At 39.4% G+C, this 19,632-nt stretch overlaps 1 protein-coding gene across 3 annotated transcripts; it reads left to right on the top strand.

Annotated features, from left to right (window-relative positions):
* Window positions 1-1,089: 1,089 nt before the first annotated feature.
* LOC108918920 (COP9 signalosome complex subunit 8) lies at window positions 1,090-16,318 on the top strand. 3 transcript variants are annotated; one of them, XM_018726558.2, is made up of 7 exons: window positions 1,109-1,503; window positions 2,279-2,349; window positions 4,526-4,574; window positions 6,508-6,640; window positions 14,644-14,751; window positions 14,910-14,972; window positions 15,623-16,318. In XM_018726558.2, the coding sequence occupies exons 1-7, from the start codon at window positions 1,432-1,434 to the stop codon at window positions 15,700-15,702; spliced, it is 576 nt and encodes a 191-aa protein (XP_018582074.1). In that variant the 5' UTR covers window positions 1,109-1,431; the 3' UTR covers window positions 15,703-16,318. The 3 variants fall into 3 exon arrangements, 2 of the variants coding, with proteins under 2 accessions (XP_018582075.1, XP_018582074.1); XM_018726559.2 differs by lacking the exons at window positions 14,644-14,751; window positions 14,910-14,972; window positions 15,623-16,318 and adding exons at window positions 7,423-7,434; window positions 11,831-13,470 and having other exon boundaries at window positions 1,090-1,503; window positions 6,508-6,645; XR_003797312.1 differs by lacking the exons at window positions 1,109-1,503; window positions 2,279-2,349; window positions 4,526-4,574; window positions 6,508-6,640 and adding an exon at window positions 10,681-12,835 and having other exon boundaries at window positions 15,623-15,641.
* Window positions 16,319-19,632: the final 3,314 nt, after the last annotated feature.

Below are 19,632 nucleotides of genomic sequence, written 5' to 3'. Positions count from 1 at the left end.
AATTGTTTACCCATTTTATACAGCTTGGTATTTTTTTTTATCCAAATTGAATTGTTCATGAGGAACAACAAGGACAAGAAGGACCTGGTATCATGGCATGCAACCCTGGACTAATTCCTGGCCTAAACACTCTCTTCTTACTATTCAATTAATTATGACCTTATTTTTTTACTGTAACGTTACCCAATGCGTTCATGCAATCTGACTTACAACCATAGCAAATGGGATTTAAATGATTTACGTATTTATCCGGCAGGGCATTCTCATAATTTATCTTTGTATGTATGTTACTCAGGGGCAGTACAACAGGACCAGGATTCAGGAACCTTTAAAATGCAAATCAGCTCTAACTACTACAACACCTCTGTTGCATCATATCATACGAGGATGACTTCTGAATTGTGGCATTATTAATGACACATAGAAGGACACAAATTGATGGAACTACAAAAGGTGACTTTCATGTTGGTTTAAAAATATTACACAAGTACCATGCGCCCTCTACTGGAGAGCACGATGAAGTGACTTTTCCACGACGTCGGAAAGCGCGAGACCGTAGTAAACATCCGGTTAAAAACATCCCTTCAAGTGTCTCTTATACATGTATTATGTTGGTAATAATTGCGTTTAGATTTCTATGTTAAGATTCTAAAACAGAATTATTTTCTACAGTATTCGCCAATGCGTAGTAAATTCTTAGAAATTTCTGCTCGGAACGTAGGTTTAATTGACCTACACAGCCTAAAATAGCCCAGTGTGTCAGCTATTGACAGACTCTGTCACAGAGGCATGTCATTGTCATTCTTTATTTTGAATGATTAATACAGCACGTAATATGTACCTGACAAGAATTTTAACATATCCGGACCGTTGGCATTGTCAGTAATAACCGTTTATCCCGAGGCGGGTCGCGGCGAGCAGGAGCCGACCGGCAACACAGGTGCAAGGCCGAAAGGAAAGGGACACACCTATCATTTTGGTAAAATGTGTAATTAATTTCCTGAATTAATTAGTAATGGTCGGTTTTGTACACATCAAGCCGAATTCGCGTGCTTTGTCTGAAAAGAAAAATCTGTATTTATTTCTTTTGTATTTTTAATTTCACTTATAAAGGCTCTCCTGAAGGCATGTAGAATAACATTAATACAGGAAGAACAAAGTCGTTCCGTGCTGAAGATGTGTGGTTTTAAAGACCGCAAACTAGTTCCATCGGAACGATACGGCTCTGTGCGCAACTCTCCCAGTGCGCATGCGTCACCTTCTGCGGTATTTTCCGCCTGAGCTCATCGCACAGCGCCCCCTGCTAGGCGCCTCGCTCTCCGCTTCTAAACTGCATTAATTACCACCTATTGGCCGGAACCTGTCTGGTCAGTTCCGGAAGAGGAAGTTGCGTCGTCTGATGACGTTCTTTTTTCGAATGAGCTACTCAAGATGCCAGCGGCAGTGATGACGAGTGAAAACTACAACAAACTGCTGGAACAGTGCGAGACACAGGAGCTGGAGGTAAACCGGCTGGAGGCTTCTGGGTTCCGTGGACCAGCATATATTTTAGTGGCCGCAGGGACCGGTCCGTCGGAGCCCGCAAGTTCCGTCGGCTCCGTGATCATCATGTCATGAGGAGCATGACTCGCTGTTCGCGCGTGTATTAGCTAGTCATTATTATCATGAGTTTAATGCTTTCAGCTGAGAAACAGGACTTTCCATGTCGCACGTCTTCGTCGAGAGTTACAGCTCAGTCGAGTTGCATGTGAGCCGGTGACAGGCTTCCAGCTCGCACTCACGAGTCAGTCACTGTGTGCAAACAACATGATCGCGAACATTCTTCTAGATTCATTTTCTCACACATGTCCTAAGTTAGTTGGTCTGTCACTCTCAGTCTGAAGTCGTAACCTGACTGCTAAGCTCCTCAGCTCGGTGACATATTATGATCATTGTGTTTTTCATATTGAGCAGCTGGTAGTTAGACCGACTGCCTAGTTTGACCCCCGCACAGGTTCGAGCTTCACCTCCAGCTGTAGTACCCTTGAGCAAGGTACTTACCCTGAATTCAGAATTGCTCCAGTAGAAATTACCCTGCAGCTGTATATAAAATGGATAAATAATTGTAACTTTGCTTTGGCTTTGCTTGGATAAAAGTGTCAGCTAAATGAATAAATGTAAATAAATGAGCTCCAAATGGCTAATTTTTAGTGCAAAGAAATGCAGAGTGGTGCCTAGTTTAGTAAGGCTTTAGCTAGGGAGCATGCACAGTCTGATGTGGTTTCCTCTGCACCACCAGGCTCCAGGAGGAGTTGCAACCCCCCAGGTTTATGGCCAGTTGTTGGCCCTCTACCTCCTGCACAATGACATGTAAGTTCCCACATCCCCTTTCTGTGTGTCACACTTGATTGGTCCAGCAGTTGTTGGTGTAGTGTTTAGCTGAAAAATGGATGCATCAGTGTGAATTTCTTCAGTATGGTACTATGTCACCTTGGACTAATGTATCAGTTAAGTAGAGGTTAATGAATGGTGGTGGTAATAATAATCTAAATGTACGAAGTCATTGCCAAGGGGAAAAAATGAAGCTACTCACTTATGTACCAAGAGTGCTTTTACTGGAACAGTTCAGGCTAAGTACCTTGATAAAGGGTACAGCAGTAGAAGCGGGAGTTCGAACCCAAGAAATTCAGCACGCAACGTGACACTAAGCACAATGCTGTCTGCTGTGTCCTTGTTGTGCTATTGTCCTTGTATGTACCATGAAAGCTGTTGGCACATTAAAATGTTGGACACTTGGTTTTGTTTCTCCACTTCATGAACAGGAATGTGTGAAACTAAGAGAAAACTGAAAAGAATAAAGTTGCTCTTCAATTCACGATTAGGACTGGTGTTTGTAACACAACTTTTTCATAAATGTAAAGTCCCTTTTACAGCTAAATCAGAAAGATCAGAATCCCAAAAGTTGAATGTGCGGCCTTTTTCTCCATTTACTCATTTATCAAACACTTTTCTCCAAAGCGACGCACATCTCATAGAAAAGCAATGTGTGGGTTTTCTCTGGGTGCTCTGGTTTCCTCCCACAGTGCAAAGCCATGCAGTTAAGGTGAACTGGTGTCTCTAAATTCCCCCAAATCTGTGAGTGGGTGAGTAATTGTGTGTGTGGCTATTCTGCAATGGACTGCAGGGTGTATCTCCCCTTCAGACTTGCACCCAGTGCTTTCAGGATTGGCTCTGGAACCCTCGCAAGCATCAGATACAGATGATAACTGAGAAAGCGACTTGAACTAAGGCACTCCCATACTCCTGTTCAATGCTTTTTTTTTTTAGTGCCAGCTAATGGCTGGAGGAGGAAATGTAGACTTTGCTGAGTAATAGACAATTTCAGAGAATAGATCAGTGAAGACAATGCAACTGGAACAATTTTTCCAGAATATTTGTATTAAAAAATGCATGACTCAAATGGTTGTAACACAAGGAGGCAAAATATTCAACAAGAATCTAGGTATAGTAAATTCTGTGTTCATAGCTAGTCCCCCTCATACTCGATAGGACTGCCTTTGACAGCAGTTACAGCTGAGAGTCTCTCTGAGTAAGTTTTATCAGCGTTGCATGTCTTGACACTGGAATTTTTGCCTAATCTTATTGGCAACATTGTTTCAGTTCCATCAAGTTCTATGGGGACATCTGTGAACAACTATTTTTAATTTGTTCCACTGATGTTCAGTTGGATTGAGGTCTGGACTTTGACTGGATCAGTGGACCAGTTCAGGATTGGACCATTATTTTGTTTTTTTTTTTGCTATTCCAGTGTGGCTTTTGCTGCATGTTTTGGATCATCATCCTATAGAAAGACAACTCATGTCACAAATACCAGTGCTCTTGTGGATTGCAGCATGTTTCCCTCCGGTATTTTTCTGTACTTAGCTCCATCAGTTTTTCCTGCTATCTTTTGACTTTTTTTTTTTTTTAGTCCCTGCCACAGAGAAGTATCCCCACAGCACGATGCTACCACCACTATGCTTCGCTGTGGGAATGGTGCTTTCAGTTTGATGTGTTGTGTTAGGTTTGCACCAGACATAGCTCTAGGCCCGAAAATAGTTTTCTCTCCCAGCCACAAGTCTCTCACATTCCTTTGGGTAAACTCCAGCCAAAACGTAATACAAGTTTTTAAACTTTATTTTAAATAGAAGCTTACTTCCTGGAGGGTTCAGAAAATTTATCTGTAATATATGGTACTTGTCAGAAGTCTTGAGTATACTTTTCAGGAACTAGCTTTTACTGCTAGGTAGTCTTTTATTTTGAGGAGGAATTTGGCTGAGGTATTCCCAGATCTTCTGCAGCTATTTCCTCAAATTTAGGGCACTGATTGGTTGCCTTGAGTAAACTTTTCTGAGTAGTTCATCCTATAAAAGCTGTATTCAAATTTTTGACCAGGATCCTTATTTAAATTTAATATTGTATACTAAGGGTGTTGTTGGGGATGTTCAGTTTTTTTTTTTTTTTTTTTTTTTTAAAAATATAAAAAAACTGGTCTTATTCTTTACAGGAATAATGCCCGATACTTATGGAAAAGGATTCCACAGGCAATAAAGAGTGTAAGTATACTGACTCGTCAGTTTAAAAGCACTAGGGCCAGAGCACTTTCTTATACATTTTCTTGATGTATTTTTTTGTTACATTAAAATTAAAACTAATTTAAAATTACTTTGAAATATTGTCTCCACAAACTACAATTTTAATTCTTGATCAGTCCATCCCAAAACCTTTGCAAGGTTTGTGACAATTTAACTTTTTTATACATTAAATCTCCACTTCCGTCAAACTTTAAGAGTGCATCTTTTACTATTATAACAATTGCCAGCATTTGTGAAAACACCAGACACAGGCTGTCCTGGAAAGGAGTTCAAGTGGCCTCAGTTGTTTTGCATGAATTATTTTCATCTGTCAGCTTGTAACTACAGATCTTGTTGCCAGCCCTATAAATAATTACAATATGGATGAAGAAATATACAATTAAAAATATTCATTGGCTTAGAAGGAAGTGTACCATATCATACCATCACACAAGAACAATTTCATTCAGAACTGTAAAATCTAATAGAATATTTTAATTTTGCTTTTTTAAGTCTCAAATGGTTAGTCATCCAGTACCCCTTGTTTTATGTAAATATTTTGTTAGAGGAACATACAAATACATACTCTTTGAAGATTGTGTTGCATTGTTTAAAATAAGATTTCTGTAACATTAAATGAAAAGTCAATAAGTTGGAGTTTGTTATGCTATATAATCTTGCAGTGTACCAGTGTTTCCCGTTCATCCCTTTTTTTAAGTCTTAAGCCTCGTTCTGGCTTTACGTGATGCATGGTCATCATTAAAAGTACACTACAGTCAAAGTTTAAATTGTTTCATTTGGTGAATTCACTCTCTGCCAACTTTAATCAGTATACTTTATTTTTGTGACCAATGTTGGCATTTTTTTTAAATTGGAAATGGAAATTTTACTTCTTACTTCAGACTTGCTCTTTTCCTCTCCAGAGTAGCTGTTCTTTATCATACCTTTATATTTATTGGACATTTTTTCTTTGAATAGCCAAAAACATTGCCTGTTCGCATGCTTTTGAGTCAACTGGCTTTTTCCATTAGAAAAATACGGATTAAAATGTCAAAAGACAAATTACTTTGTAGCAGATTGCAGGCTTTCTGGATTTTGACTCGTTTTTTTATAAACAGTCTTTTGGAATTTGTCATTTTGCTGTCACCCTGGATTGTTAAACATCATTAATAAAGCAGGGTCAGCGAGAAGTTCAAGAAGAATCTCCTTTTTTTGGGAGAAGTCTAGTATTGATTATTATTAAACAAATCTGATGTTGTAAAAAGCAGGAAAAAACAGCACTATTTCTGTAACAGAGGTTGAAGATTGTTTTATGTAGGACTGTATCTGTCCCGTACATACATTTGTAGCATCTTCTGAGTCTGCAGGTACTCCTTAATGTGTTATTTTTAGGGTTCCTCCCTTAGGTGAATCAGTGGCTGCTGTGTGCTTTCACCATGCTTGGGCGCTTGCATTCCTCTTACACTGTTAAAGGCATTCTCTTTGTTTCCCCTGCCTGTCATACAATTTCAGGCTTTTATGTATTTTTTCAGTAAAACTGTTCAAGTCACATGCTCTGCAAACATTTTCTTTGTGTAATGTAAATGGTTTATCATAAATTTTAACTTGAAATTACTAGTTAGACATAACTTTTTACTAATTTATGATTCTTTACAGGTGAGGGAAAAAGTCCATGCTGCCAACTTAAAAGCAGTTAAACTTAATATAAATATTTATAATGTAATGTGGGTATATATCTTCTAATGAGCCAAAAAAAGCCAAGCGGTTGTTATTGGTATGCAAATGCAGCAGTCAGACTAGACCCACAAGTGGTGTCTGTTCAGGCAGTTTCATACAAATGGAAGGTGTTTCATCAGTTTTTTGGTCTGAATTATATGGCTGTGTTTATGGTAACATTCTGCTCTGCACCCTGCAGGCCAACCCAGAGCTGACGGCTATCTGGGCTGTTGGCCAGCGCATATGGCAGCGAGATTTCCCAGGAATCTACAGCAGCATTGCTGCCTACCAATGGTCAGAGAGCATCCTACCTATCATGGAGGCCTTACGAGGTACAGTCATTGTATATACAGTATATATACACAGTATGTATAAAATGTATGTGCATTACACAGTGTACCTTTGCAGAAGTATTATGTATGTATATATGTATTTATTTTTTAATTGTCCATGGTAGTTTTCTGTCTGTGACTTAAGGTTTGCATTTGGAACAGAAGTAATAGAGGTAACCATACGTTTTCTTTCTTTCTACATTGTATTGTTTTCCTTCTGCTTAAAATTATTAATGAACAAATTAAAGATTGCTTATTTTATAGTTGTTTAAAGGTGTCCTGAGAGTATGGTAATGGCAGACTTTACAGAATCTTTTTTTTTTATGCTCAGAATCCCACTTGAGGGCATAGAGTACATGAAATACAGATGTAATTTTTTTCACTTTCTGAAGAATTTTGACAATCATATACATCTGTTTGTGCAAAAGGCGGTTCTGGTACTTAGGAATGTGATACGCATAGATCTAATGGAACTGTTTTTAAGCTGACATTTGGAAGCATTGTGTATACTAGGGCAGTGTGGTGGTAAATAATGAAGTGAAACTGTTGAAAAACACAAGTGAGGTTTGCATTTTTTCACCACACCTTTTTTGTGCTTTACGTTGTGATTGTGGGTTGTTTCATACTAGCACTATAAGCACTTTTAAGACAGAGGGTTATTTATTAAAAATAAAATCTTTAAAATGATGGCAGTAATACAACCATATTGCAACAGCAGCAGTGGCTGCAGCTTGAACTGGAAGAATAGGCCAAAGCCAACTTGAACATATAATGTCGCTCAGGATACTGAACGTGTGACCAGGTCTGCTTGCGTCTCTGAAAGTCTGTAAGTTGAAAGCTTGATGGTGTTGTGTGGACAGATGTTTATTACAGTACATACCTTCCTGAAACATGTCTAGATTACTCTGGTTTTGACATTTTATTGAATTTCTGGAATTTTTTTTTTTTAAATAATCAGGCAAGCCCATTAGGTACTTTTGTTTACAAAATCCCCTAAAATTTAATTGGTTTGTCGATCTGTATTTTCATTGCAATCCTTAACAGTTCATGGGTTGATCATTAAGCAGTAAAGCACTAAAATGCCATGCTATACAGTAAAAGCAACCTCTAACCTCTTATATTGAGAATATAATACTCTTGCAAGATTTTCTAAAAATGGTGCTTAAATCAGCTTTAAGGTTCAGTATTTTTGTTTTACAAAAGGACAAAAATAATGCTTAACCTCATTGATATGTTTTTATGGTTTAGCTGAAGAAAACAATGTTTATTAAAAGTCAGGTTTATATATTTGTTTTATAGAAACAGGAAAAATGTTGGCAATGTTGTTCTAATAACCACTTTGGAAAGCAGCCTGGAAAAAAGTGTGAAATTGGACCTCGAGAGAAGAAAAACACCCAGTGTAGGTACCTGCCATACAGTGCACCATTGTTTAAAGGGTACTTACTGCCTTCCAATCTGTGCCAGGCAGAAAAAACTAATTTTCCTCCCATTTATGGTAATACCTTGCTTCCAATGGAGGAATAACGGATGGAGACTAGAATACTGTGGTAACACTGAGTGGCCACAAGGTGTCCTTAGTGTCATTGAAGTGGTGTTTGATACCTGTTGGTGAGTGAATGTGTGTAAGAAAGCTTAACAGTATTATAGTATAGGGCCTTCAAGTAGCCCTTTATAGCCATTAGCTCAGGTGGTCCTAAAAACTGCTGTGGCCATAAAATCCTATCCAATGAACTTCACTTTCACTATTACCATTTTGTTTTATATGCCACTGGTATGAAATGCACAGTATCACTAGAAGGAGACTCTTGTTAAAGCCTCTTACATGTTGAAATACATGCATGAAAATGACTGATGGTTTTCTGTTCCTTGAAGTGGAATTGAGATGCTTAGTAGACAGTTACTTAACAATGAGTGGCATAATGAATCTTAGTATATGGCCAAGACATCAGTTATGGATCCAGAGTGACATTTAGGGTGGTTGTAATGATGGTGCAATATTTTTTCCAAAGGAAAACTGGCCTTAAAATGGCCTCACACTTAGTTGGCCTTGTGGCTGTAAAAACATGTTGGCACACATCCACCTGGTACCATAATGCCCTGTGGTGTGTTTGAGGCTGCAGACCAAACCGTGGAACATCAGCGTCATTGCGTTTTTCCTGTGGTGATAGTCTGTGCCCTCTAGGCTGAATTACCTGGGAGATGGCGCTCCCTTCGGGGAATGAAGGTTGCATAATAGGAAGCAGATGATCAGTCAGAGCTGTAGCAACATCCAGCCCCCTTGCAAGCTTGCCATAGCTGAAGTGTGGGTGCCTTACTGTGCCAGGAAAATGTTCCCTGCAAGAATGAAAGAGCCAGAACGGCTTTCAGCTGGATCCAAGCTGCCTGCACAGTAGAGCTCCTTACAGGCAGGGCTACTGCTTCTGTCCAGCTTCTAATGCCGTTGAGTTGAGTTGACCAAGAATAGTCCTTGCTGAAGCACATAGTATGGTTGACCATCCTGTTAGTGACCGCTGACCAGAGGATCTGATTATGTTTCCTCTGAGCTCTTCCCCTAAAGGTCATCAGCATGTTTCAATTAAAGCCTTAAATTACTTGTCCTGCTTTTTTTAAATTTAATTTGTCAAATCTCTTTTCTGCAGGAAGCTTTAGGAGTTTTCTACATTTTCTGTGGTTTTCTCTAGTTACATACATTGCAAAATTTTCCTCTGTAAAATATCACAACAGCATCAATTATGTGCCCTCCATAGTTTTCCCCAATCATCCTTGAATATTAGAAAAACTTCTGTTTAGGGAGCAGAGTTGATATGAAAGTTGTTTTGCATGTTTAGCCCAACATGTAAGTCCAACATTTGCATTCTTATTTGTTATAGGATATATCCTTTTTCTTTACTCTGCATTCAAGTGTTTCTCTAAAATTATATAGGAGATTCATTGTTTCTCAAAAATTAAACAAAATGGTTGATCACATTTCTTCAACTGGGAATCTTTTGGTATAACGTATTTTAAGGGAACTCATACAAGAAATTTTATGGTGCATGATTAACATGGCCAAAGTAGTATATTTAGTTTATTTTTTGCTTTGACATTAGATTGAATTTAATCCAACATCTACAGTATTCCCCCCCACTGTATCCATTGTTAAGCACTTTCTTGAGTTTAAGTCTTAATGTGTTGGTAAACAGATTTATTGCGGTAAGTAATGTTAGATGCTGATCTCCAGTGTAGGAACGCAGATCCTCCTCTTAGAAGCATTCAAAAAGTTGTAACACTTTATTGGAAAAGTGGTTACACAGGCAAAATTATTTGCTGAAAAATGTCCAGTTTCAGTAAGTAAAATGACTTACAGCTTTTACTTAACTGTGTTTGTTTAAATGAAAAATAAGTAAACAAATGTCCTTTACATAATTCAGGACCCTGAGACATTCAGCCCAGACACTTCTTTCCAATTTCCATTTATTTATTTTGCTGTTTTACTTTTTAAAATACAAAATATAATACCCTTCTGTTGACTTTTTTTTTTTTTTTTCCTCTGTCCCTGATACACGTGGACCACTAATAAACATATAGTTCACATCCAAATACAGGTCAGAACTAAAAATAGTGATGAAAGTTGCATTTCAGAACTTTCAGTTGCAGTTCATTACAATATTAAATTTTATAAATAGTTGAAACCTTAAGGCATTTGTTTTGTCAGATGTTTTGAGGTGCCTTTTTTATGATTCATTTTCATCAGTGATACAAGAATTTCTATGAAATCAGCCACTGGTAAAAGCAGTATACCATATTTGGCTGGTGAACATCAAAATCGACTATTTTTAAGCTTAAATGTTACCCAGTCCCTTTAAAATGAACACAACTAATTCAGTTTTGTTCAGTTCTTTTCTAGCTATTACATACTGTACAGTTAAATGTTTGTGAACAAAAACACATATACTCTATGTATGCAATTCAAGCTTTAATGCACAAAGAAAACAGGACTGTAAATACGGAGGAAATAATGAAAATGAATTCACTCTCGCTGACCAAGCTACCATTTTTTTGGACAGTCCAAACATGGAATGTGTTTACAAAGATAACAGCTGAAACAAGCAAAGGCTAATGGAAGGAGAGAACTTAACAGAGCATAGCCAAGCTATAACTGAGAAGAATACCACATGATGGCTCTAGTCTCTTGCTGCACGACTGTTTGCGAAATCCAAGTTTTGAACTTGTAAGGTATTTTTAAGGACAAGTAGGGTTATTAAGTGAAACTCCTCATAAAGTCAAAATCACCCAGTTGGCAATTCTTAGGGTCTGATTATATTAATTTATGTTCATATTAAGAAAAACCACATTTTGTTTTAATTGGTGCTTGTGGGTTATCTCACTTTTAGGGTCAGGGCACTACCCATCTACCCCAAGGTCCTTCCAACTCAGATTTCTACACTTCTGTCTGCATCTTGTGTACGTTTGACTTGAACTTTCCACCTGTTGTTTGTTAGCTTTCTCCAAGCATACAGTATGTACGGCACTGTTGATGTTGCACAACATCACTAGTAGTGTGCACTGATGTTCTCTCTGCCATGTGACTGGTTATTATTGAGTTGTATAACATTTGTAAGCTCATCCAGAGGTGCACATCTATTTTTGAATAAACTACCCTGAAAGTCCCAGAATCCTTTTTTTGTCTTCAGAAGAAAACAAAATGCATTTACTCAGGCATGTATGTTAATTGTAGGGTATAAAAGGGGAAAGTAGGAAAAGTGAAGTGGGTAAACAGGACTGTGAAATGTGGTACTGAGGTAACATGTTTTTTGGGCAGAATGGTCTGGCAGTGTGACTGCCTAGTCTGTCACATGGGGCCTGTTTATCTCCTTCAGTGCATTTGACCTTAGTGTCTGTCCCGAAGAAATGTGGCATGTGACCAACAGATTTGGACGGGGGTGGTGTTTTCTCCGAAATGAGACTACCAAACAAGACGAGAAGAATCTTGCATCGGGTGGCCTGGATCATATGTCACCGGCAGCTGATGATGCTCTGCAGTCGGCGGACAGTATAAATGAGGGTCTGTGACTGTGCTTTGGCAGATCACACACCGACTGGAGACAGCAACTGTGACAGTGGCTTTGGATAGCACGCCACAAAGAACGAGACGGCCATAATTGGACTTGTGACACAGACTAACTTTTGGACAGTGGAATGGATATTCAGACAGGCCATGTGGTAAGGTCTCTCAGCCCCATGGAGAGCTTGGAGAAACAACTCAGCTGCCCCATCTGCCTGGAAATGTTCACAAAGCCTGTGGTCATCCTACCCTGCCAGCACAACCTCTGCAGGAGCTGCGCTAATGATCTGTATGATTCCCGTAACCCATACCACTTCTCTGGTGGCATCTTCCGCTGCCCCACCTGCCGCTTCGAGGTGGTCCTGGACCGCCATGGTGTTTTTGGGCTCCAGAGAAACCTATTAGTGGAGAACATCATTGACATCTACAAGCAGCAGCAGCAGCAGCAGGAGGGGGACAAGGACCTAGAGCCCTTGAAGAAAAGCAAAGAAAGCAAGGAGCCCATGTGCCCTGAGCACGATGATGAGAGGATCAACATTTATTGCATCACCTGTCAGGTGCCCACCTGTTCCATGTGCAAGGTTTTTGGGATGCACAAGGACTGTGAGGTTTCCCCCTTGCTGAACATTTACCAGACCCAGAAGGCTGAACTGAGCAACGCCATTGACATGCTGGTGGCAGGAAACGGCTGTCTGCAGGCTCTACTTAACCAGATGGAGGACACTTCCAAAACCATCCAAGAGAACAGCCATCAGCAGAAGCAAAACCTGACAGAGAAGTTTGACCTCCTGTATGCAATTTTGGAGGAGAGAAAAGGTCAGCTATTGGAGAAGATTACCCAGGAAGAGGAGGAAAAGGTCCGTACCTTGCGCTCCCTGGTTCAGCAATACACTGAGCAGCTACAGGTCAGCATCAGGCTTATGGATTCAGCGGTCCAGGCCATAGATAACAGTAGTGTGGCCGATTTCCTGTTTTCTGCCAAGCAGCTCATTGCCCAGACCAGGGATGCAGCCAAAGGCTCCCAGATCAAAAGGCCAGAACAAGGTTTTGAGAAGATGGACCACTTCACTCTGGTCACAGATCATGTTGAGGCCATTCTAGCTAAGATGGATTTTGGAATGGAGAGTGAGGATGAAGAAGAATATCAAGAGGTAGAAGAGGAGGAATGAACAAAACCTTTCTTGAAATTTTGATTTTGTTTTACTTGAAATTGAGTGTTTAACTGAGGGATTACATTTAGATAGAGAGAAACCATTGGAAACACAGTAACAGGTCAGAGAATAAGTCTGTGTTCCACAGGATGAAGGTGGAGTGTTTCTAAGGGTGAGCAGTGGTTGTTTACAAAAACACTTCACCAACATGTGGAGCAAAACCTCAAGATAGCTGTGAAAACTTACTGTTACTTTTATTACTTTTCCACTACAAGCTTTTTGGAGTGTCAGAATGTTTGTTTCACATACAAGGTGAACCATTTTGTATATAATATTTTTTTTTTTTTAACTTTTATAATGCAAGTCAGTTTTATACTGGATTTATGAATACCTCTGAAGTTAGATAATCTTAGTGTGAATGTTTACATGTTTATTTTGCATATGTGTAGTTGATGTCAATTTTTTTCAGCAGAAAATGATTTTAGTATTCATTTAGAATATTGTATTATGTCTAATTTAGATATTTTAATGTATGGAATGCACTTTATTTGATATAAGAATGGACACTCCCGAATCTGACTGTTCAGTCGAATGTTGCTGTAACTGATTGCAGAAATAAACTGGCTTAAACTATATGTTCTCTCCCTTTTACTTACAGTAGCCCTCAGAGCAATAACTTCTGTTGTAAAGGATACATTACATCAGGAATAGCCCTCAGCTTCATGTGCCACAGTATTCCTCTGTTGGTGAGGAGATTATCTATTTTTAAAAACATGGAGGGAACTGATAGATGTCTGGAAATAGTTGATGGATCCAGTGAAGGTGGAGTCATGTTTCCATCCCTGAACCAGCAGCTGGTGGCCATTCCTGGGAAGAAGGGGGTTAGAGCTGCAAAGCAGGGTTTGTGTGCCCCCTGTCAAGGGGAAGGGCTGGTAAAAAATAGACACCCTACAAGTGGGACTTATGGTCTCTTGGCAACCCTGTTAAATAATTGTCTTTATATTCAGCTATTGCTAAAAACATGCTTATCAAATGTGAGAAAATTGTATATGCAGCATGGAAACAAATGTCTGGAGAAGGTCTTGACCTCTCTTCCTCTACTTATCCCAGGTATAAAATGTTTTAAAGGTACCTTAGGTCCAAAAATATCTTTGCTGTCAGTGGTGACCTCACAATGGGTATGGATGCCTTGTGTTTAGGTTCTGGTCACCATTTGAGAGCAGTTTAGTGGTTCTTCTGGGACACTGCCCTGAGGCCTCGCTGTCTCGCGTTGCCACAGATTCATCCCTCAACCTGCCACGCACACTTTTTGTCTGGACTGAAATATGGCAGCTGATTTATTGCACAAGATGCGAGGGGCAGACTGCTTTCTGTTGAAGATTGTCGACATGGTGTGTGCTGGGATCAGTGGTGTCAGTCGCAGGCATTACACCAAATTGCAGAGACAAAACACCGAGTTGCTGTGTTTAGCACATGCTGAGGATGATGATGTATTGTCGGTTTTGCTGCTCTAATAGTAAACCTTTCTAAACGTTTCAAAGCGTTTCCGACCTTAATGAGATCATTTCATTAGAGGGACTCATAACAATTTGAATGCTCTAATTTAAAACAAATGTCAGTTTTTTAAAAAAAAAAAAAAAAAAAAACGCTGAAAGCCAAATCTCAAAGAGGTAATGTTAAGACCGCATGTCCTGACTGGTGTAGAGTGCACCTGGTGGCTGTACCAAAGGTCATCTCTCTGGTAAAGAGGCATGTGGGTGTGAGGCAGTTGCCCCAGTGACATGTGTTACATCCCTGTGTGCCTGCAGAGTCGACCCGCAGGAGGGCGTTTGGGCTGGTGGCACAGGCCTACACCTCCATCACAGCTGAAGCATTCGCCGCTTTTGTGGGACACTCTGTGGAGGAAGCGGTGAGAGGTGAGTTCATTGCTCTGTGAAAGTATCTTTACACCGTTATTATTGGTTAGTTACACTGATCATTCATCATCTTTTAGCTTTATTTACTGTAAAAGAGCTGTACTTGGTACGCTGTGACTGACGAGCAGTGACTTCCATCTTCTGCTCTACCCCTGCAGGAGTGGTCTCTCAGGGCTGGCAGGCGGATCCCAATACTCGTATGGTTATGCCACAGAAGCCTGGTAGGGGGCACTGTTGCACCGTGTAACACCTTTGATTTCTTTTCAGCTGTCCATGTAGTTAATATTTTAGCTCTTTCTTATTAGCACTGTTAGGCTTGAATGGAGGTGCTGGTTTGTCCTCCAGTAACAGTGTTGAATGCACTGTTTTGTAAGAGTTCTCTGCCTAAAGCAAGACTCAGGCTCATTGGTGTTTTTAGTCATCTGTTTTTCAAAGCATGAATCTCACAGGATGTCTGCTGCCTGTTGGTCTCTAATCTTATAGCTGTAACATCTGCACAACATCTGTGCTGTTAGAACACAGAGTCCCGCACTGCTGCTCATCTCATATGATCTGGGACATGGACCAACCGAAGGCACTCACATGAAATGTATACGAATTTAGGCGCTACACACGGACATAAACTGTGTGCTGTCTGAATATTAGAAAACAGCTTGCATATGCATTTCATACATTTGTTTTTTTTCATTGCCTGATGTCTTTAATAATCCAGAAATAGCTTTTAGCCTTTTGCCTTTTTACATGAGAATTCAGTTAATTACCTAAAGAGGGGAGGGAAGCATGTAGGTGACTCATACTCTCCATGTGTTTTGGTTCAGCATTGCCTGTGAAAGATGGATAACTATATAACCAAATTCCTTCTGTGCTACAGATCCTCCTCCTGTCTCTCTGGTTCCCAATGAGCAGCAGCTGGCCAGACTCACTGACTACGTGGCTTTTCTTGAAAACTGATAAACCAGCTGACCCATCCTCCCTGCCCTGTGAGCCTGGGAAACCCCTTTCCTGAGTCAGCCTGACATAGCAGTGTTTGCGAGGCCTAAACCATCCACAGACTGTGGCCATGTGTCGCATTGCTCTCTTAGTACCAAACATAGGCTGTAATCCTCCCATCTCAAACAAGGTGTGTCTCAGTGATTAGCTGGAATACAGGATTTTTTCCTGAAACAGAAATATTGCACTTGTTTGTCTTGGGTGCTGTGTTGTTTCTGCCGTGTTGTAGTTCAAATAAGCGTTGAACATATTTACACGGAACTGTAACCACCGTATGATATTGAGCCAGCAATTGACTGCTGCAGACTTTAAATACATGTTTTCAATTTTGTGACACCCTGTTATTTTTTCTTTAATTTTTTCGGTGGTTCTTGTAAACTTATGGATAAATATTGTCCTGCCATTTGAACAAAGTTATTCCATAAAATTGTCTGCAGCAACATTATTGATTGTATACATCGCCAAGATTCTATTTATGGGATTCACCTGTGAATAAATAGAATTCACTGTGTAAACATTTTCAATATTGAAATTAACATTATATCTGTCTATCTATTGAACAGACCTGAAATAAAATATCAGTATCACATACATTACCTCCATTTTCTGTTTTAGTAACAATTATGAGAAAATTCCATTTTCCTAAAACCTTAAATCACTAAAAACAATAGCCACTTAATAAACAGTCCTCTCCCATATCTGACTCAGATTTTGGAATCGGCACTTGCTGCAGATTTAAACATTATTATATCACGCTTTCAGTGAGAGTTAGAGTAGACAGAGAACATTGTCAGTTTTACTTTGTTATAGACATATTTTGGTGGAATATTATCTCGGTAATATTTGCACCAAGATTCTTCATTTAGGAGAAAAAGCACAAACATTTTGATTAGAATGACATTTTATTTGAATCCAGGTTTCGGTTATTTCACTTGCAAAAGTATCATCTGTCAAGTTGGAAGAGATGCAGTGCTTTGCTTTTAAGTGCCCAAGGATAAACCCCTGGTTGCAACTCTTAAAAAATAGCAAAGACCCAATGTTTTAGGGCTCCAAGAAGCAGACCCACCCAAGCACTTACTCCGCACATTCATCTGTAAATTCTGTGCCCACTTCCTTTCCTCATTTAGGTTTTATCTAAGTAATTTATGGACTCCCCAAGGACACAGTGTGATTCTGCAGCTTTGGAATAAGACCTACAGCAAATTAGCAAGCATTGTTTTTGTTTGCCCCAAAACCATATTTGAGAAATCAGCTGGAGAGGCTTAAAACAGTTCAACAGCTTAGAAAAGAAGCAAGGATTTTACTCACTTTAGCTATACAGTATATTTCACAAATACAAATACAGCACCTTGTGCTTGTTGAGTTGACTGAGGCTGAAATTTTAACTTTCTGTGAAATTTGTTGAGTAAATCACTAAGGAAGCTAGATAACCTTATGTTGGAAAATGCTCACTAAGAAAGTTTACTAACTTTAGTAAAGCACACATGAACAAGTGGAAAAGGTAAACTACCAATTTAATATTTCTGTGGTTTTTTTCTGGTTGTGATTTGCTGGGGCATTAAATGTTGATGGGTTATAGGAAGGCTAAAGATGGGAATGAAATAATAAAGCTTGTTCGGTGTTAGGTCAACTGCCGAAGCTTCAAAAATGTTTGCTGACCAGTTAGGTTAAGATGATTTTTATAAGTTCATCCATCCATTGTCAACAACTGCTTGTCCCTAGCAGGCTCGTGGCAAGCCAGCACCTGCTTGGCAACACAGGGTGCAAGGCTGAAGGGGGAGGGGGCACACTCAGGTTGGGATGGCAGTCTGTCACAAGGCACCCCAAGCAGGGCTTGAACTCCAGACTCACCACACAGTGGGCACTGGATCAACCTGCCACGCCATCATGCCCCCTTTATAAAGTCATTTCAATTCTATTTATTTTAAGAGAACACTCTTTTTACACAGTGACATAGAGCACTGAACAAAGGATCAGAAGCATAATATAAGTAAAAGGTTGACTATAAATTAAATTACTACAATAAGTATGCAATTAATAAAGTTGTAACTAAGCCAACTGGACACGGAGGAAAGAAAAACTGAAAGGTAAGGAGAAAAAGTGCTGAGGGTTCAAGTGCCAGTGGCTGGTCACCTCTCTGGGGCATTCTACATTTAAAAAAAAGATTTAAGTCAATTAGTGGTATTCATAACATTGTTGCTAAATGCTAGTAAGTTCATGTCCTCGTTCACATAGGCACATCATGTCCATGCAGTCATCAGCTTCCGTCAACATTGAAATGGTGGTATCAAAAGCAGCCTACTTACGTCTCATCATGGGGAAAAAAATGCTCAAGAAGAAAGAAGGGGTTAGTAACTAACAACATTACAGAGTTTAATACTAGAAAAAACAAGACAGCAAAACAAGAATTATCTTAGTCATGGATGCATCAGAGTGACTATATATCTTAAGCCTTAATTTAAAGCCTGACAGATGGCACTCAGCAACTGGCAGAATATTCCTAAAATTTGACACTATAGCTGAAGGCATGCCCTCCTACTGAGATTTTATTGGTCACAGATACTTTAAAGCAACCCACATCCGGTGAACCAAGACAACGTTCTGGAACATAAAAATCAGTCTCAGTAAGGTAAAATGGAGCAATGCCATGTACTGCCTTATATGTCAAAATTAAGATTTTATAATCTATTCTAGACTTAACTGGAAGCCAATGCAGTGATTTCAGAGCCAATCTTATATGGTTGTACTTCCTAGTTCTTGTAACAGTTCTGACAGCAGCATTCTGTATTAACTGTAATCTGGATAATCTGGAAAGGCGATGACAAAGCACTGCAATAGTCCAGCCTACTTGAAATTTGAGAAGTATGAATCAATTTCTCAGAATCCTGCCTACATAAAAATCACCTTAATTTAGCTATATTTCTCAGGTAAAGCAAGCATAACTTAGTCAATGTAGCAACATGAGACACAAAATGATAGGTTTCTGTCCAACAAAACACCCAAATCCTCAATATATTCTGTACCCATGAATCTTAATCCATAAATAGTAAAGATTGAGATGACTGTGTCAAGGGTTTCAGCACCATCACCCACCACAAGCACGTCTGTTTCACTAGCATTAAAAAGATAAAAAATTATTCTCCAAGATTTTATATTGGTAAAACAATTTGCTAAAAACAGAATATGTGACAGCAATGGTAGAGAAGATTGGTGGTGTTTGTAGCTCAGGCTGTTGATTTAGATGTTCAGGTGTTCACCATACTTGGCATTTGGATTGCAAACATTTAATCATCAGTCGAGGTGACATCATCAGTCAAGCTCGGCGAACACCTGAACATCTGAAACAATATGTGATGGGTCATCAGGCTTAAATGAAACATATAACCGTGTCATCAGCATTTGAGTGAAATCTTACATTATGGTTACGGATAATCACCCAATGGTAACATATAGAGTGAGAATAATAGTGGATCCAACACAGAGCCCTGAGGCACACCATATTCAAACTCAGACAAGATGAAGGGATGCAGTCTTCTGATTTTAGTACAAACTGTTTATGGTTAAATAAATTAGATTACAGTTAGATATAAATGGCATTGCTGACTCACTGGGGACCATGCCTGGAAATGGCACAGCAGCAGTCAACGATGAAGATGTAGATTTGAACTTTAGCTGCCAGGTTTTGATCATGTGGTTACTTAACAATGCATTAGTGTGCAGGTCTCAAAATGCTGCTAACTAAACATTGCACATTCAGAATATTTTGTGGCCTTGTTCAGTGCACTGTGTCACCCTGACAACATTTCTGGGGAATACAAGATCAGACTGTGCTTGGTCTTATTGTGTTTCTATTCCATCTGTGTGCATTTTGTTGCCAACTAATAGCAACAA

The sequence above is a fragment of the Scleropages formosus genome, chromosome 24, assembly GCF_900964775.1.
Source record: "Scleropages formosus chromosome 24, fSclFor1.1, whole genome shotgun sequence".
In the NCBI taxonomy this organism is placed as follows: domain Eukaryota; kingdom Metazoa; phylum Chordata; class Actinopteri; order Osteoglossiformes; family Osteoglossidae; genus Scleropages; species Scleropages formosus.
The sequence above is the reverse complement of the archived record's forward strand: the minus strand, read 5'-3'. Positions and strand labels throughout refer to the sequence as shown.